Here is a 19,147-nt window from a genome sequence, read left to right on the forward strand (position 1 = left end):
TTACAGGAATGTCAAGACCAAAAAACATTAGTTATCTGAAACATAAAGTGGGGTTGGGTTTGGGTTTCTTTCTTGTTGGTTGTTGTTTGGCTTTGTCTTTAGTTTGTTGGTTTTAGAGGTGGTGAGGCTCTTTTAACAAGACTGGATTTCTCAACACTCTAGTAACTAGCTCTCAAAGAACCACAGAATTTCAGGGTCTGGAAGGGACCTCAAAAGATCATCTAGTCCAGCCCCCTGCCAGAGCAGGATCACCTACACCAGATTACACAGGAATGCATCCAGGTGAGTCTTGAGTATCTCCAGAGAGGGAGACTCAGATCCAAAAACCCCTGAAATATGCCATTTTCTGTTACCAAATTCACAGGGTTGCCTTGGCTTGTAAGACCACAACTACACAGCTGTCTCCAGATAAGGAACCCCACAAGATGAGGAGGAAGAGAAAAAGGAACACACAGAGGTAATGCATGCTTAGGCTGGCAGCTGGACTCAATGACCTTTCAGGTCTGTTCCAACCAAAACCATTCTATGATTCAATTCTATGTGGAAAGGTCCTGGACTGTACATCCATGTAACCTACTGGTGTCTATTCCATAATGTGCTGTGGAACTGCATTTTCAGACTGGAAGGAGGAAGCTCACTGCAGCTGCTGGTCTTAGGTGCATGCTGTCTCCATCTACCAGACCAGACAAGGCAGGTATTTGCAGTCACTCAAGCAAGGCTGCTTTGAAAGGAACAGAATCTTGTGCATGTACAGAAAGCAGCCTTGGATGGTTGTACAAAAATGCACTACAGGTATCACAGTATCACCAAGGTTGGAAGAGACCTCAAAGATCATTGAGTCCAACCTGCTGCCACAGGCCTCATGACTAGACCATGGCACCAAGTGCCACATCCAATCCCCTCTTGAACACCTCCAGGGATGGGGACTCCACCACCTCCCTGGGCAGCACATTCCAATGGCCAATCTCTCTGTCTGGGAAGAACTTCTTCCTAACATCCAGCCTAAACTTCCCCTGGCACAGCTTGAGACTGTGTCTTCTTGTTCTGGTGCTGGTTGCTAGAGAGAAGAGACCAACCCCTTCCTGGCTACAACCACCTTTCAGGTAGTTGTGGAGGGCAATGAGGTCACCCCTGAGCCTCCTCTTCTCCAGGCTAAACAATCCCAGCTCCCTCAGCCTCTCCTCACAGGACTGTGCTCAAGGCCTCTCCCCAGCCTTGTTGCCCTTCTCTGGACACCTTCAAGTGTCTCAATGTCCTTCTTAAACTGAGGGGCCCAGAACTGGACACAGAACTCAAGGTGTGGCCTAACCAATGCAGAGTACAGAGGCACAATGACTTCCCTGCTCCTGCTGGCCACACTGTTCCTGATGCAGGCCAGGATGCCATTGGCCTTCTTGGCCACCTGGGCACACTGCTGGCTCATGTTTAGGCAGCTGTCAATCAGCACCCCCAGGTCCCTCTCTGTTTGGCAGCTCTCAGCCACTCTGACCCCAGCCTGTAGCTCTGCATGGGGTTGCTGAGGCTAAAGTGCAGCACCCGGCACTTGGATTTGTTGAATGCCATCCTGTTGGACTCTGCCCATCTGTCCAGTTGGTCAAGGTAGCTGTTAATGAGAGACTCAGCATCCTCAGATGCAAATGGGATACTCCCCAGTGTAACTCCATTGCACAAGGTCAGATGTGGTTTCACCAGGATGGCACCAGCTTTTAGTGCACCACTGGCGCGCTGGTGGGTAGCCACAGGACAAAGCATACACACAGTCACAAACAAGCTATAACTCCAAAGAGAGCCTCTCCATTGTAATAAATCACTGACACAGAAGCACCTTGTGGATTCAGAGGTTCAAGCAGGTCTGCCTTGTGAGAAACTGATGCACTGCATCCCAGTAAAGTCTGTCTAGCTAATTAGTAATTAGGAATAGCCTTTAAACAGAAAGTCTGCCCTTGTTGGGAATTCACAGATTAATCATCAGTTTAAGACCCTCTGGAAGCCAAACCTGAACTCAGTTAATCATCAGGAAGAAACTAGTCCCAGTGACTTCATGTCATCATTTCTGAAACTCTACTAAATCCTGTAGTAATTAGTTCCACAACCTGATTACGTGCTCAGGTGGCTTGGGGTCGGTTTGCTGCCAAAGGGTGGGTGTGGAATGGGGAAAGGTTTATGTCTGTGTCATTAGGTGTTACATCTCCCTGTAACAAAAGGAGTAAGTAAACCACTCTGCATTTATTAATTCCTAGACCACTCATAGTTTTATAAAACCTTTTAAATTTTATCTCCTTCAAACTCCCTTCTAAGCAGCAGCCACTTTGTGTCTGCCCCTAAGGGGGGAAAAAATTAATGTTCTCTATTCTCTGATCTTCCTGAGGGCTCCTTCCTTGCCCTCCTTCATTGCTGTATCGGGTGTTAGATGGATTTTTGGTAGAAGGGGATTAGAAATATAAGCACCACTCAAGATCTTGACAGCCTGTGCATTAGGAGAGAGGAATGACATTCTTTCTCTACTTCCCTAATTCCTAAGATTCTGTGCCTGGCTACAAAGATGCCCAAAACTTCTTTCCTTGGCAGAAAGGCCTCATTGTGATTGATGTCCAAGAATCAGAACTTTCTACCAGACTCTACCAGAGCTCTCTGCCTGCTAAGGAGGTAGAGTCTCCATCACAAGAAACTTCAAACACCTGTCAGGAATTACAGGTATAATCACAGTATCACAGAATCACCAAGGTTGGAAGAGACCTCGAGGATCATCGAGTCCAACCTGTCTCCACAGACCTCATGACTAGAGCATGGCACCAAGTGCCACATCCAATCTCCTCTTGATTAATCCTGCTTAGGGGCAGAGGGATAGTTTTCTGCTATTCCTTCCAGCCTAATGTTCTCTTAAGAGTCAAGAAAGTAGCAGGTCATCTTTAAAAACAGACCCAAAGACCTCCTGCACCTCGATAACCAGCACACAAGCATGATAAAGGGATGCAAGGCTCCCAAAACACTCAGTGAAGCTTTAATCCAAGTGGAAATAGTAGATAGTCAGTGGGTCTTCTTGTTATAATAAAAAGCTAAACTGAAGGTTTCAGTAATACACCACCATCAATTTTCTGATCTTGTACCTTACAGAATACAGAATTAACCAGGTTGGAAAAGACCTCAGAGATCATCCAGTCCAACCTGTCACCCAACACCATCTCATCAACAGAACCATGGCACTAAGTTCCCCATCCAGTCTCTCCCTAAACACCTCCAGTGATGGTGACTCCACCACCTCCCTGGGCAGCACATCCCAATGGCCAATCTCTCTGTCTGGGAAGAACTTCTTCCTAACATCCAGCCTAAACCTCCCCTGGCACAGCTTGAGACTGTGTCTTCTTGTTCTGGTGCTGGTTGCCTGGGAGAAGAGACCAACCCCCACCTGGCTACAACCTCTCTTCAGGTAGCTGTAGACAGCAATAAGGTCTCCCCTGAGCCTCCTCTTCTCCAGGCTAAGCAACCCCAGCTCCCTCAGCCTCTCCTTCCAGGGCTGTGCTCCAAACCCCTCCCCAGCTTTGTTGCCCTTCTCTGGACACCTTTCCAGCATCTCAACATCTTTCCTAAACTGAGGAGCTCAGAACTGGACACAGGACTCAAGGTGTCGCCTAACCAGTGCGGAGCACAGGGCACAATGACTTCCCTGCTCCTGCTGGCTACACTATTCCTGATGCAGGCCAGGAGGCCATTGGCCTTCTTGGCCACCTGGGCACACTGCTGGCTCATGTTCAGCTGCTGTCAACCAGGACCCTCAGGTCCCTTCCTGCCTGGCTGCTCTCCAGCCACTCTGACCCCAGCCTGTAGCACTGCATGGGGTTGTTGTGGCCAATGTGCAGAACCTGGCACTTGGATGTGTTCAGCCTCATGCCCTTGGGCTCTGCCCATCTGTCCAGCCTGGCAAGGTCCCTCTGCAGAGCCCTTCTACCCTCTAACAGATCAACTCCTGCCCCCAGCTTGGTGTCCTCTGCAACCTTACTGATGATGGACTCAATCCCCTCATCCAGATCATCAATAAAGATACCATGATATTATTAGTATTGGCACAAAACCCAAATGACAACAACAATAAAAGCAGACTAAGCAAAGAGCAACAACGACCACCTAGCAGGCTGCATTTCATACCAGAGAGTCTCAGCAAAGCTGGTACTATGCCAACCTTTCTATTCCCCTTGCTGGAAATACAGTGGCAATCATCATGCAAGTATCATCCATCATGGAAATGATGGGAAAAAACTATTTACATCATTGCACAGGCCTAAAAGAAAGTGTAATTCAACAGGGAGTCTCTTTTGAGTGTAGCTTAAAAAACACAGGCACATGTTACAGCAATACTTAACAGAAAGGAAGCTTCTGCTCTAAGAAAAGATGGGTCTAAGAACATTGGAAGTGCTCCTTAAGTAAAATTTACCATGCTTAGAAAGTGTATCATTACAGGAATCTATCATTTGACTTAATAATTATCATTTAGTATGAGTAAAAGTCATGATGGGTTTACCAATTGGACAGGATTAAGTTCTCTCTAAGCCAGAAAGAGCAATGAACATCTCACCTTTTGTTTTCTTTCTTTGGGTTTCCTCTTCTTTGGTGATGTTGATGGTCCATCTTTCTCCTCAATCCCTTTTTTCCTCTCCTTCTTAATTTGCTTCTTTTGTTTTTCATGTCCTTCTTCATCCTCTGAACTACTTTCTGCTTTCTTTGTTTTAATTTTAGGAATTTTCTTTGGTGGTTGCAAATTGATTCCTGCATCTGCTGTCCAGTCAGAATAATCACTGGAGTAGTCACTATGTATGATGTACCAAAGAACACAGGACATTAAAACCAAAAGGTTAAAAAAGCAATTCAGGGTGCACTGGATTATGCAACCCAAGAAAAGATTATAGTTAACAGTCTAGAGAACTATAATAGTTAAAGCCAGTGCCTAAACCCCTGTGTTCTAACTGCAATCTAAATGGTAGTAAACCAAAAGCTTTGAGATAATTCAGTCTTGCAAGAAGCTTAACTCCTAGCATCACATGAAATAAATCCACTCTTAGCTTGGTCAACTCAGCATGAAGCATGCTGAAGTCTGGGTATTCTGAGTTTCAATAGCTTTGAACAAAAATGCAAGAAAAGAGCCCCCAAAAGGTCTTCTAAAGAAGAATCAAAGGATAGGTTGAGATTAGCTCCATCTCTGCTCTCCAATCTCAAACCAAGGTTTAGCAGAGTCAGTCACAGGAACTATCACAGGAATCTGCTGCCACATGCCTGAAGTGTGCATGTGCCTGCAAAACCTGCCAGAAGTGACCCTGATTCCAGCAAAGAAGAACGAAACCTTCCCTAAATTTTAGTTAGCAAGATGGCTGGAAAACACATTCTGAAAGTCTTCCAAGTTATTTTTCACCTTTTCTTCTAAACATGCAGAGATTTGAGTCATTGCTTTGCTTACAGCAAAGGTTATTTACAATTTATCAGGACTTTCCTCTGTAAATTGCACTGTCACTTACCTTGAACTGCCATCGCTGTGCCATGCTCTTTCATCATCTTCTGATGTTCCACCACTGGCAACAACCACTTCCCCTTCCTAACAAAGGAGGAGCAGAGGGGGAGGCAGGGAAAAAGAAAGGATTTTTCCTCTGGAACTCAAAAAGTGTGTAACACTTGACAATATGACTAAGACTAGAGGCTTTATGTGTGTTGTAAATGTTATAAAGCAAAGCTTTTTAACAACATAAAGGCATTTTAGTTTGAAGATAGTTATTTTAATGGACTAGATTAAGCAAAAAAGAAGGAAAATATCTCTGCCTGGCCAGCTGCACAGGCACAGATATGAAGAGTAGAAGAGGCACAGATATGAAGAGTACAGTAAGAATATAATAAGAGTGTAATAATATCAAGAGATAATGATTGTGTTAACATATAGCCAGTGGAAACATGAGTGCTTCTCAGTCTGCATTTGAATAAGCTACCATCCCTTGCTGAAAATGATTTTCAGTCCCTTTAACCTAACATTTCCACATCTTCTCAATTAGTATCAAACACCTACCACAAACTTCACATATTCTTATTACTCAACTCTCTACTGTAGCTACAGAAGCACAGAATAACTGAGGCTGGGAGGGACCTCTGGAGGCTGTATTATTTGACCTCCCTGTTCAGGCAGGACCATCCAGAGCCAGTGGCCATACTGCTGCCAGGCCATATGAGCCACACCTAGTTAGGTTTACAGTTACATTGCACACACATGCTTAGAAATCTGCCTTTACAAATGAATATTTCTCCCTTTTGTCACAGAATGTTAGAGGACCTCCAGAGGTCATTGAGTTCAACTCCCCTGCCAGAGCAGCATCACCGAGGGCAGGTCATACAGAAATGAATCCAGATGGGTCCCTTCCAACCCAATGCATTCTATGATTCTGTGAGTTTCCATGAGAAAGAAGCTTTGATTAGCTGAGGCAGAAGCTTAATGAGTAGAAATGCTGGACTGTATGAGGAATAGTGTGGCCAGCAGGAGCAAGGAAGCCATTCTGCCCCTGTACACTGCACTGGTTAGGCCACACCTGGAGTCCTGTGTCCAGTTCTGGGCTCCTCAGTTTAGGAAAGATGTTGAGATGCTGGAAGGTGTCCAGAGAAGGGCAAGAAAGCTGGGGAGGGGTCTGGAGCACAGCCCTGTGAGGAGAGGCTGAGGGAGCTGGGATTGCTTAGCCTGCAGAAGAGGAGGCTCAGGGGAGACCTTCTGGCTGTCTACAACTCCCTAAAGGGAGGTTGTAGCCAGGTAGGGGTTGGTCCCTTCTCCCAGGTAAGCAGCACCAGAACAAGAGGACACAGTTTCAAGCTGTGCCAGGGGAGGTTTAGGCTGGATGTTAGGAAGAAAGAAAGAGAGATTGGCCATTGGAATGTGCTGCCCAGGAAGGTGGTGGAGTCACCATCCCTGGAGGTGTTTAGGAAGAGACTGGATGGGGAGCTTGGTGCCATGGTTTAGTTGATTAGATGGTGTTGGGTGATAGGCTGGACTTGCTGATCTCAAAGGTCTTTTCCAACCTGGTCTATTCTATCTAGATGGAATAGATGAGATTGCTTCACAAACAAGAATCTTACATCTGAGGAACTGTGTCCATTTTCTAGCTCTTCAGCAGGCCTTGCAGTTTCTTCTACTGCATATCTGGTCCGGTAGTTGTGCTGGTTAGCTTGCTGCTTTTTCGAGTCGCTGGTGTCTAGTAGATGATCGTGGGAATGGTTCTGCAAAGACAGGAAAGTCAAAATGATTTTCTTTAATAACAGCATTCCAGAAAGCAGCTTCTGCAGAGGAAAGTTTAAACACCATAGAGCTCAAAACAGGCCACGAATCCCAAGCTAAGGAGCTGCTGAATGAAACGCTCCACACGCAGAGTCGAACGTAAGCACCAAGCTCTTCAATATATTCTGGAAATGATTAAGCCTTCTTCCCAGATATAACAAAAAAATTTGTTATCCTAATAATCAAAACTCAATTCTCTACAAGGCACATACCAGTTAACTAACTGCTGAGAACTTGTGACAACTCAAAACTGCACTAAAAATGGCCATCACAGGAAAGTTTTATAGAATCACAGAATGTTAGGGGCCGGAAGGGACCTTGGAAGCTCATCCAGTCCAATCTGCCCTGTGAGAGCAGGATCACCTAGAGCAGATCACACAGGAACACATCCAGGGAGGGAGACACCACAACTCCCCTGGGCAGCCTGCTCCAGTGTTCTGTCACCTTGGCAGGGAAAAATTTTATCCTCCTGTTTCCATGGCACTTCCTCTGCCTCAGCTTCCACCACTGCCCCTTGTGCTGGCATTGGGCATCCCCCAGCAGAGCCTGGCTCCAGCCTCTTGGCACTCACCCTGCACATCTTTATCAACATGAATGAAGTCATCTCTCAGTCTCCTCCTCTCCAAGCTAAAGAGCCCCAGCTCCATCAACCTTTCCTCATAAGGGAATTGTTCCACTCTCTTAATCACTTTTGTGTCTCTGTGCTGGACTCTCTCAAGCAGTTCCTTGAGGTCCTTCTTAAAATGAGTGGCCCAGCACTGGACACAATATTCCAGATGCAGCCTCACCAGGACAGAGCAGAGGAGAAGGAGAATCTCTGCTGACCTACTAACCCCACCTTTAGACATCTCCAGGGCTCAGATCTGTTAGAAGAGTTCAGATCTATAGGAGAGACACCCATAGAGGAATCCAACCCTTAGCACACACTAGCAAGTAAAGCCTCTTAAATGGTGTGATGGTGCATGGGAGAGAGATGAAATGAATGTGCTTGCTGGAAAGAATCCAGTTTCTTATGAACCTTACAAGAATGTAATAAGGTAGTAATTAAGAAACATTTCATACTCCAGCAGAAAGACATCTTGGTTTTCATGCTGAATATACATGATGCAAACACTTGCTCTGAGCACAAAGTGTTACCTTGTATTAGTCCCCACTGCCTGGCAATAAAATAATCAAGAGCTATGATCTCAATGTCAAGGTTTCTGCTAATTGTTTTTGGCATCCAACTTCAGCCTAGCTCAGATGGACACATTCCTGGATGCCACAAAGGGAGCTACACTTCCCCAGTGCTCTCTCTTCCATAAGGCAATTCTCAGCTACCTATTAGAGGGTCGAAAAAAAAATAGTCCCAGAGGTGAAGGAAGAAGAACTGCAGCAAACCACAGCAAGTACTAAATATTATCACAGCCTCCTAGCAGGACAGGCTGCTTGTACCAATTCCTCTTGGATTGTTTTCTTTTGTAGGAAAGAGAAGATCTTTCCTGTCTTATTTGATGAAAGTTGGTTTGTGAGGTTAAATTTTGTTGTTGAGGAAACAAACTGAGCAACTTTTTGGTGAAAGCTGAACTAAAACTTGGCATAGCAGCAGCAGCTAGTATTTGGTTTTCCTTAGTGTGCTGGTTTGGGCTGGGATAGAGTTCATTTTCTTCACAGTAGCTGGTGTTGGGGCTATGTTTTATGTTTGTGCTGAGAACAATGCTGATAACACAGGGATGTTTTTGCTGTTGCTCAGCAGTGCTGACACAGAGTCAAGGCCTTTTCTGCTTTTCACCCCACCTGCAAGTAGGCCTGGGGGGCACAAGAAGCTGTGAGGGGACATAGCTGACCCCAAGTGACTAAAGATATATTCCATTCCACACAGAATTAACCAGGTTGGAAAAGAACTTTGAAACCATCAAGTCCAACCTATCACCCAACAACATGTAATCAGCTAAACCATGGCACCAAGTGCCCCAAACAGTCTCTTCTTAAACACTTCAACCACCTCCCTGGGCAGCACATGCCAATGGCCAATCTCTCTGGCTGGGAAGAACTTCTTCCTAAACATCCCCTGGTGCAGCTTGAGACTGTGTCCTCTTGTTCTGGTGCTGGTTGCCTGGGAGAACAGACCAACCCCCACCTGGCTACAACCTCCCTTCAGGGAGTTGTAGACAGCAAGAAGGTCTCCCCTGAGCCTCCTCTTCTCCAGGCTAAGCAACCCCAGCTCCCTCAGCCTCTCTTCACAGGGCTGTGCTCCAGACCCCTCCCCAGCTTTGTTGCCCTTCTCTGGACACCTTCCAGCATCTCAACAGCTTTCCTAAACTGAGGAGCCCAGAACTGGACACAGGACTCCAGGTGTGGCCTAACCAGTCGTGAGTCCAGGGCAGACTGACTTCCCTGCTCCTGCTGGCCACACTGTTCCTGATGCAGGCCAGGATGCCATTGGCCTTCTCAGCCACCTGGGCACACTGCTGGCTCATGTTCAGCCTACTGTCAACCAGGACCCCCAGGTCCCTTTCTGCCATACAACTTTATGCTCAGCATAGAAAGCTGGGGGAGGGAAGGGGAGGTTGGAGACATTGGGAAGACAAAACACCATCACTCCCAAGTAACTGTGAAGTGTGCTGAAGCTCTGCTTTCCTCCAGATGGCTGAACACCTGCCTGCTACAGGAAGGAGTGAACGAATTCCTTGTTTTGTTTTGCTTGTGTGTCTGGCTTTTGCTTTTCCTATTAAAATGCTTTTATCTCAACCCTTGAGTTTGCTCATCTCTGTTCTTCTGCTTCTCTCCCCCACTGGAGGGGAGTGAGTGAGGGGCTATATGGTGCTTAGTTGCCAGGTGGTGTTAAACCACAACACTGGGCCACAACAATTTTCCTTAAAAGGCAGAATTCTGGCACCCAGAGCTTTTTTCCTACCTTCTCTGTTAGAAGATACACACCTTTTACATATGGGACTGCAAGAGCTCAGCAGAGTGAGCCAGCACACCAGCCTGTACAATTGTGTCAGTTTTCACTCAAGCACACCAACCCAAACTGCTCTGTGCTCTACTCAGAGCTCAATGTGTTCCTTTTGTTCTGTCCAGTGAACTGAAGCTGGGGAAGCATGACTGACAGCACAGCTACCTGAGACATTTCCAATGGGACTGCTCAGTAATCAGCATTTTAATACTGACCAAGACTTTTGGGACCTGGACTACTATTTCTGAATTCAAACTGGCAGCACATACCAGACCTCCTCAAGCTGCTCTGACCTGACCTAGAACAGCTCCAAGCTAGCCCTAAGACTAGTGGCTGAGCCTATCACACAGCCTTCTGTCTCTCAGCCTTCCAGGGCTGTTCACTTCTCATCAAGCTCTCAAGTTCCACTGCTGAAGGAGAGGTCAAAAAGGTCAGTGTTACAGCAACGACTTCTGCTACCAAACTGCAACGTCTCAGTAAAGTGCATCTGCCTCTTAGCATCATGAAACATGGTATGAGGAACCATGCACAACAGAATGAAACCAGTTAGTCAAGTATCCTTCACAAGAACCACACAGGATCACAGGATGTTAGGGCTAGGAAGGGACCTCTGGAGATTTTCAAATCCAAACCCCCTGCCCAGAGCAGGACCATAAAATCTAGTGCAGGTCATACAGGAATGCATCCAGACAGGGCTGGAGAAGGAGACTCCACAACCTCTCTGGGCAGCCTGTTCCAGTGCTCTGTGACCCTCACAGAGAAGAAGTTCTTCCTCATGTTGAGGGGGACCTTCCTGTGCTGTAGTTTATATCCATAGCCCCTTGTCCTATCACAGGGCACAAGTGAGCAGAGGCTGTCTCTTCCTTCCTGACCCCCAGCCCTCAGATATTTATAGACATTGATCAGATCCCCTCTCAGTCTTCTCTCCAGACTAAGCAGCCTCAGGTGTCTCAGCCTCTCTTCATCAGGCAGTGCTCCAGTCCCTCAACTGTCCTTGCAGCAGTCCCTTGTACTCTTTCAAGTAGATCCCTGTCCCTCTTGAACTGGGGAGCCCAGAATTAGATGCGGTCTCCTTAAGTTTGCAGAAGCTACCTTACAAGCCAACTGTAATGCTTCTATCTTCTCTCTAGAGACTGAGGTCCTAAAACTTTACATCCCCATATCTATCCAGAGGTGAGATCTCTCAGATGGTTACTATCAACACAGGCTTTTCCTACTTATGCTAGAACTACACATTCATGGAAAACTGAAACACTTTGCATTACTCTCTGGTTTTGGAAACAATCCTGGTCTTTTAACAGCTCAAAGGTTGAGGGGAAAAAAACCCCACCACTCCAACTACCCCCTCACCCCTCAAAGAAAAGAAACTCTGTCATGGAAGTGACATCACTGTTCAAACATTTGGCCACAGTTGATGCTAAAGGGTAAGAAATTGCTTTGGCAAAAATGCAGTGCTAAAACAAGAACAAAGAAACAAAGCCCACACCAAGTAATTATCTCATTAGTAACAGAATGGCTGAACTTGGTGGTGACTTCTTAGCTGTAAAGCAGGGACCAGAAAAGAGCCTCTAGGTATGTAACTTCCATGGCTCCTCTTCAACACAACTTTGCCAAAATCTGCTAAGAAGCAGCTACAGGTCAGGCAGATCTTTGTGTACTCAGGGGAGGGATGGGGGCAGTTCCATGAGAAGGGGTTGACCATAAAGGCTTCTTGTGACAAAACTGAATCTATCACCAATGTGCTCAACTATGACTGAGGGAACAGCTGATGGTCTTTTTCTTTCAGGTTTGGGCCCCACACTACAGTGAGGACACTGAGGTGCTGAAGGGTCCAGAGAGGTGTAACAAAGCTGGTGAGGGGTCTAGAGTACAAGTTTTGTGAGGAGTGGCTGAGGGAACTGGGGTTGTTTAGTCTGAAAAAGAGAAGGCTGCATTGCTCTCCACAACTTCCTGAAAGGAGGTTGGAGTGAGGTGGGGATCAGTCTCTTCTCCCTAGTATCAGGTGATAGAATGAGAGGAAATGGCCTGAAACTGCCTGGGCAGGGGTTAGGTCGAGTATTAGGAAAAACTTCTTGTCTGCAAGAGTGGTCAGGCATTGGAACAGGTCATGCAAGGAGGTGGAGTCAGCATGCCTGGAGGTATTCAGGAAACATGTGGACATGGCACTTGAGGAAATGGTTTAATAGCCCTGGTGCTGTTGGGCTGATGGTTGGACTTGATGACCTTAGAGGAAAAAAATTCTGTGAATTCTGATTCTTGTCTTGAGGACTGCAGAGCTGGACACGCTGTTCCAGGGGAGCTCTCACCAGAGCAGAGGCAGACTCACCTCTCTCAATCTCCTGGCCACACATCTTTTGATGCAGCCCAGGATGTGATTGGCATTCTAGGCTGCAAGTGCACATCGCTGACTCATGTCTGGCTCTTTGTTCACCAGCACCCCCAAGTCCTTTACCAGAGGGCTGCTCTCTATCTCATCCTCCCCTAGCCTGTATTGATAATGAGGACTGTTCTGAGCCAGGAACATAAATTTATGTGGCCTAACACATTAAGCTTACATTTAATGCTCCCTACTGCAACAAGGCACAAGTGACCATTTACCTTAGAGAAGGCAGGTATTTTGTTTTCCCTTTGAATGTGACTCGTTATGTGTTTCCTTTTCTCTTCTGATCGATACACCCTTACTTCTTCTTCTCCCTTTGCTGTTCTCCACTCTTCCTGCCTACTGTAAGAAGAAGAATTGAGATGTTAGCTTTACAAAGCAAAATACTGCAGTGGAGTATAGTATTTCTTTGAACAGTAGTTCCTATTTCCAGTGAGAAGAATATGGCTTCAAAATTACCCTCAGAACAACGGAAGATTTCCATCTCCTTCACAAAACTGCTGTTAATTGCAGTGGCTAGTAGGGGTTTTTGACTTACTGATGTAAGTATTTATCACAGGAGTTAATTACTGAATGAAATAAAGTTTCAGTTTGGAAATGAAAACTCACCTCAGGCATCCAGTGGACATCTAGTACAGTGTCCCAGCCATAAAACATCATATAATGGCAGGGCAAGCAGGATGGAAAACACACTGTAATCTTACGCTACAAATCAGGGAACGCTGAGGCAGCTGGAGCTCACTGCACATGCAAGTTACATTACTCTCTCATTTGTTCAATGCTCAATTTTTATTCACAACTCCACAATTCCAAGATTCTTTAAGTGATACTCAAGCAACAACTGATTTCATACTGGAAGTGGTAAGAAATAGGAGACCACAGAACAGATAAATACCGCACAAAGCGCTCTATGACGTTGTGACTTCCAAAACTGTTCAATGTGATGAAGTTCACCAAATGAAAACTGGCAAGCAAACCTGGCCTATGTTTACCTGGCCACACCAGAAGACAGTTCAGGCACCACAACCCTTCGACTCCAAGCCACAAGGTCCCTCTCAGTGGCAATTTCACTTCTCGGTGCGTTGCTGTGCATCTGACGGACACCTTCAATTTGCCCACTGCGCCTTAAGCCTATATTTGGTGGTGAATGGACTTCTGAGGTAGAACTTACAGACCCTAAAAAATTCAAGAAGTCATAGTCTTACTTGACCTGAAATTCCAGGGGAAGCATCTAAAAACTCAAGAGCTCAGGAAAAAAGAGAATTCTACTTCATCTGTTACTTCAGAAGAAATCAAGTATTACCTGAATGTAACTATTGCAGTGGCTTCCACAGTCACCATAACACACATGTTAAACATTTATTGGCCTGCAGTACTCTGATTAATAATTCACATTAAAAAAAACCAAAACCCAAACCAACAATCCAAAGTGAAGCAAATGATTCAGTGGGTTTGCTTTCCTTCAATCATAGAATCGTAGCATCAATGAGGTTGGAAGAGACCTCAAAGAGTCAAAAACTGTTCTGTGAAGCTACTGCTACTACACTCTAGATCCCTATTATAAGAGTGAGCTGACTGAGTGTAACAATCCTTTAATAGTCTATCTTAATCAAAGAAAAAGCCACAGGATGTGACATTTTTAAGTTATCCAAACTGGAAAATTTCTGAAGCCTTCAAGAGATTAAAACAAAACACCCAAAACCAACAACAAACAACCTAACAAAAAACCCCCCTAACCAAACAAAAGCCAAAAAACCACAAAAAACCCCAGAAGCCCACACATGCAACATCCCTCAAACACCTACACTGTAGCACAGTTTCAGCCTGCCCCCACATCCTTACACACACAAACTGTTCTGGCTTACTCCGCTGGGGTGCCAACCAGGATTTTTAAAGTACTGTGCAATCCAGTGCAAGACTGAGCAAAGGAACAGCTGTCCTGAAAAAGCAGCAACTCCCTCCTCTTTCCCCCCCTCCTATTTTATTTGAGACAATTCAGATTCCCATCGAGTCGATGGCCAGTTCCAGACTGCTACTCAGTAGAGTAGCTGTAAAGCCAAGCAGCTGCACAGACAGGAACAACAATAAATCTGTAATGTTGAGAGTCCTGAGACTCTGCAGAAGGATAAAAGATGGTAATGCTGTACTATTTTCTGTTGATCCATACCTCCTTCCATTCTAGAAGTTCAACAGAATGCTTCATGCTTTCTGACTCTCAGCTGCTTCAACAGAAAAGCCACGCCACCTATTCCACCCCCCACCATGACCTACCTCTGCTTATCCGGCTGGTACTACTGGTTCCTGCCTCCCCAGAACGTCTCTGGTCCTGCTCTTGCTGAAGTCTTTGAATCATGCTATCCAATGGACTGACTTCTTGATTTGCTTGTTGACTAAGAACCTGATTCAACCCTGTGAAGTAGAATATAGAAGAGAACAGCACACAAATGTTGAAGATTCAAATGTTACAAACAGCTTATCTAAGTTTTAGCTTTGACTGGGCCCAGAGGAGGGCTGTGGAGATGATGAGAGGGCTGAAGCACCTCCCTTGTGGGGACAGGCTAGGAGAGTAGGGGCTGTTCAGCCTGGAGAAGAAAGGCCCCCAGGAAGACCTCAGAGCAGCCTTCCAGTACCTGAATGGGGCCTACAGGAAAGCTGAGGAGGGACTTTTTGCAAGGGCTTGCAGTGATAGGACAAGAGGAAATTGATTGAAACTTGAGGAGGGTAGATTCAGACTGGAGATTAGGAAGAAATTCTTTACAGTGAAGGTAGTGAGACACTGCAACAGGTTGCCCAGGGAGATTGTGGATGCTCCCTCCCTGGAGGTGTTCAAGGCCAGGCTGGCAGAGGCCTTGAGCAACCTGGGCTGGTAGAAGGTGTCCCTGCACATGATGGGGTGGGGGGGTGGAACTAGATGATCTTTAAGGTCCCTTCCAACTCACACTTAAGAAATCTATCAAAGTACAACACATAATCACATGTGTAAGGCATGCAAGAATACACATTCTTCTAACAGCCAGGTTTTAAACAGAACAACTTTCTTCTTTTTTCCCTTCATATATTGAGAGCATTGCTGGAGCAGAGTCAAGATGATCACATGCCACTCTGATTAAAACTTTAAATGAGATCAATTGCCAGCAAGTCACAGAAGCTTAATAGCACTGTTGTTTGTCAGCTCAGCCAGTGTAAAGTGTTCAAATGTGTGCTCAGCCTGCCCCAAATGCACTATAGAACACTCCAGCATAAGCTTCAAGGAAAGGACTGCATCAAGCAAGTCTAATTGAACAAGAAAATAATTATCTCTACTGCAGGAAACTCATCAGTAAAAATGCTCTTTAGAGCTTCACAAAAGCATAATGATGACATGGGTTAAGTAGTGACAGTTTTCACTGGCATGTTTAACAGCCAAGAAACCTCCTTTTAGGTAGAGGTCTCTTGAACAAAAGGCAGATGTAACTACAAGGTGGCAATACTGTTTCAGCAAACGAGATGCACAGTGTCTAAGCATAACCAACACAAAACCTCTTCTCATCCTCACAGTGGTCACACACACACACAAAATTATTAGAGGCATGGAGGCAAGATTTACAGCACTGATTTGAAAAGGAAGTCAGATGCCTCCACACAGAATATTTAGATGGTGGAAAGCTCTGGTCAAGAGAAGCAGAACTTGGCAAGCTTTGTAATGGGGGATGGTAATGTTTGAAGAAAGAAGCTACAGAAATTAATTTTCCAGCGTGATTGGAAAGAGGTCTCACGGTACAAACTACATTTGGCAAGATCAAAGACAAGACAGAACAGTAGTTGTGCTATGAAATGAGGCGTTCTGATTATGTAGCTAGACAGAAGCAGGCATCGCCGAGTAGATGGCATGCAGAAAGAACATAAATATATAGGATAGTGGTCTCAGGGTTTCGAGGTTAGCACAGTTGAAGCCAGCTTCCCTAAGGCAACAGAAGCTCAGAAACATGGAATGAGCTCTGGTATGACCAGAGCTGGATGTTTTCTGTCTCAGGTAGTGACACAGTCAAGATTTATTTGGTGATCTCACCAGCAGACACAAGGTCTACTGAAAACAACAGGAATTGCTACTAATAACCCAATAAGGACCTGAAATAAGGAAATTGCTACCTAAATAAAGGAAAGGATTTTTATCTGTGTAGCTTGTGAGATTTTGCCTTCACAAGTAACAGCAACTCTTCTTAAATAAATAACAAATGAAAATCTCTAATTCATAACATCTGGCCTAAAGGAGCTTCATGAACATCTGAGCAGTGAATCAAATGTGACTATTGGAGCTCTCCCTACTCTTCAAAGCCCTTCAGAAACATTGACAAGAAACAGATTGTCATTGCTCTGGGGGAGATCCATCAAACCTCACAATAAAGTTTCAGAAAGAAATGGAGCTTCCTTAGCAAAAGGAAACACATAAATTGTATGAACACAGTTTAGCTCTGCATGAAAACATTATGTATTGTTGCTGAACTGTAGAGAGGTAGAAAAACATCTTCTGTCTCTCCATAATGTCTCTGGCACTCTGTCAGTCTGGTAGACAGCGTGCTGACATTAAACAGAACACTGTGGACATCGTACTACTGTAGGCATTCCTGTGTCAGCCACACTAAAATTTAATGTTGTTGGGTCTGTGTGCAGAATCACAGAACGGTAGGGATTGGAAAGGGACCTCAAGAGCTCATCCAGTCCAACCCCCCTGCCAGAAAGGATCACCTAGAGCAGATCACACAGCAACACATCCAGGCGGGTTTTGACTACCTCTGGAGAGGGAGACTCCACAACCCCCCCAGCACAGAGCCTGACTTGTTTCAAGACATTATATTGGGAGAATGTGCCCAGGAGATTTTCAGATTTGGAGAGTTTCAGAATGTCATGGATCCATGCTCTAAGTGCAGCAACAAAGTAAAATTGCTGCCTTCCTCAGAAATCAAATTTACCTCCAAGGCCACGAGCACAAAACATGGCATACACTCACCAGAACAAGCTGCTTCTTCAGGAGGTATTTCCTCCTGTAATTTTGGAGGAAAACAAGGAATTGCTCCTTGGAATTCCTTAGGTTCTCCTCCTCCTCTACTCTGCACTGGTAAGGCCACATCTGGAATATTGTGTCCAGTTCTGGGCCCCTCAGGTCAAGAAAGACAGTGAGCTGCTTGAAAGAGGCCAGCGCAGAGCCACGAGGGTGATGAAGGGAGTGGAACATCTTCCGTACAAGGAAAGACTGAGGGAGCTGAGGGCTCTTTAGCTTACAGAAGATGAGACTAAAAGGTGACCTCATCAAATGTTTATAAGTACTTAAAGGGTGATTCCCAAGAGGCTGGAGCCAGGCTCTGCTCAGTGGTGCCTGATGACAGCACAAGAGGCAATGGTAGAAGTTGAGGCATAGGAAGTTTCATGTAAATATGAGGAAAAATTTTTTTCCCTGTGAGGGTGACAGAGGCTGCCCAGGGGGGCTGTGGAGTCTCCCTCTCTGGAGATATTCCAAACTCATCTGGCTGCATTCCTGTATGATCTGGTGTAGGTGATCCTGCTCTGGCAGGGGGGTTGGACTGGATGAGCTTTCGAGGTCCCTTCCAGCCCCTGAAATTCTGTGATTGGAAATAATTTGAGTATTCAGTGCCTCGTAATCTAAAAACATGGTCTACAAATGACCACATGGACCACATTCAGGCAGTTTGCAAAAGCCAGCCACTGCCCCAAAACATGCAGGTTCTCCCCATGCTGTGCATGGAGAATAGAACTTTTGAAGAACTTCCTTGCTTTTTTATTCTCATTGTGGTAGTTTCAAGCTGTTTCAAGCAAATTTTCCACAGATCTTGAACAGAAAGTGGTAGAATGCAAATAAATCACCACTGGGTGTAAAAAGGAAAACAAGGCTGGTAATGAAAGCTAACTTTCTCTTTTCAGCTTCCTCACTCTGGGAAACTCTAACTTGTGCCTTCTGCTTTGCTGACCTTGGCTGTGTTCTTTGTTCTGCCTAATTCTCTGCTCTTTCTCTCGTCCCTTTGTGTACAGGGTGGTAAGGAGGGGAGTAGGGAAGGGGAAAGCTATTAGCTTCCCTGGTTTTTGGCCAGGGGGGTTCTTGTGCTGTTTATCAATTGTAAATACCTGTAAATATTGTATATATTCATTGGAAATTGTAGGTTTGCTTGTAAATACAGCTTCATTTGCTTCCAATTGGGCTGGTCTGGCAATTTTATGTCAGGGGCAATTTTCAACCCACCACACTCATAGATAGCATCATGACTTAAGTTGAACGACTGCCTTCATCTAAAGAGAGTTCTCCATGTTTCAGGAGTCTCTCATTTTCCTCTTCTTGCAGGTGTTACCTGTTGTAGCTGATCTAGACTTTCTGAAGCAGGAACTCCTGCCCCAAGGAGAGCAGCTGAAAGCCCACTCAGCATCATCCACTGTTTCAATAACGAAAACTAACTGGCATCATAGCATCAAGTAGCAGCGACTTGATCGATGCCAACACTGTAAGCGCAATTGTCACAAGCATTTAGTGCCAGGGGCACTGCAATCC

At 45.4% G+C, this 19,147-nt stretch overlaps 1 protein-coding gene across 1 annotated transcript in view; it reads right to left on the reverse strand.

Moving 5' to 3' along the window:
- The window catches only part of PHIP (pleckstrin homology domain interacting protein), a 125,527-nt gene that overhangs the window by 39,994 nt on the left and 66,386 nt on the right, over nucleotides 1-19,147 (reverse strand). The window contains exons 18-23 of the mRNA XM_054162546.1: nucleotides 14,884-15,021; nucleotides 13,605-13,788; nucleotides 12,831-12,954; nucleotides 7,096-7,236; nucleotides 5,505-5,581; nucleotides 4,571-4,802 (exon numbers count right to left, since the gene is read on the reverse strand). Coding sequence (XP_054018521.1) covers nucleotides 4,571-4,802; nucleotides 5,505-5,581; nucleotides 7,096-7,236; nucleotides 12,831-12,954; nucleotides 13,605-13,788; nucleotides 14,884-15,021 — 896 coding nt within the window. The remainder of the gene's footprint in view (nucleotides 1-4,570; nucleotides 4,803-5,504; nucleotides 5,582-7,095; nucleotides 7,237-12,830; nucleotides 12,955-13,604; nucleotides 13,789-14,883; nucleotides 15,022-19,147) is intronic.

Source organism: Dryobates pubescens, chromosome 6 (assembly GCF_014839835.1).
Source record: "Dryobates pubescens isolate bDryPub1 chromosome 6, bDryPub1.pri, whole genome shotgun sequence".
NCBI lineage: Eukaryota > Metazoa > Chordata > Aves > Piciformes > Picidae > Dryobates > Dryobates pubescens.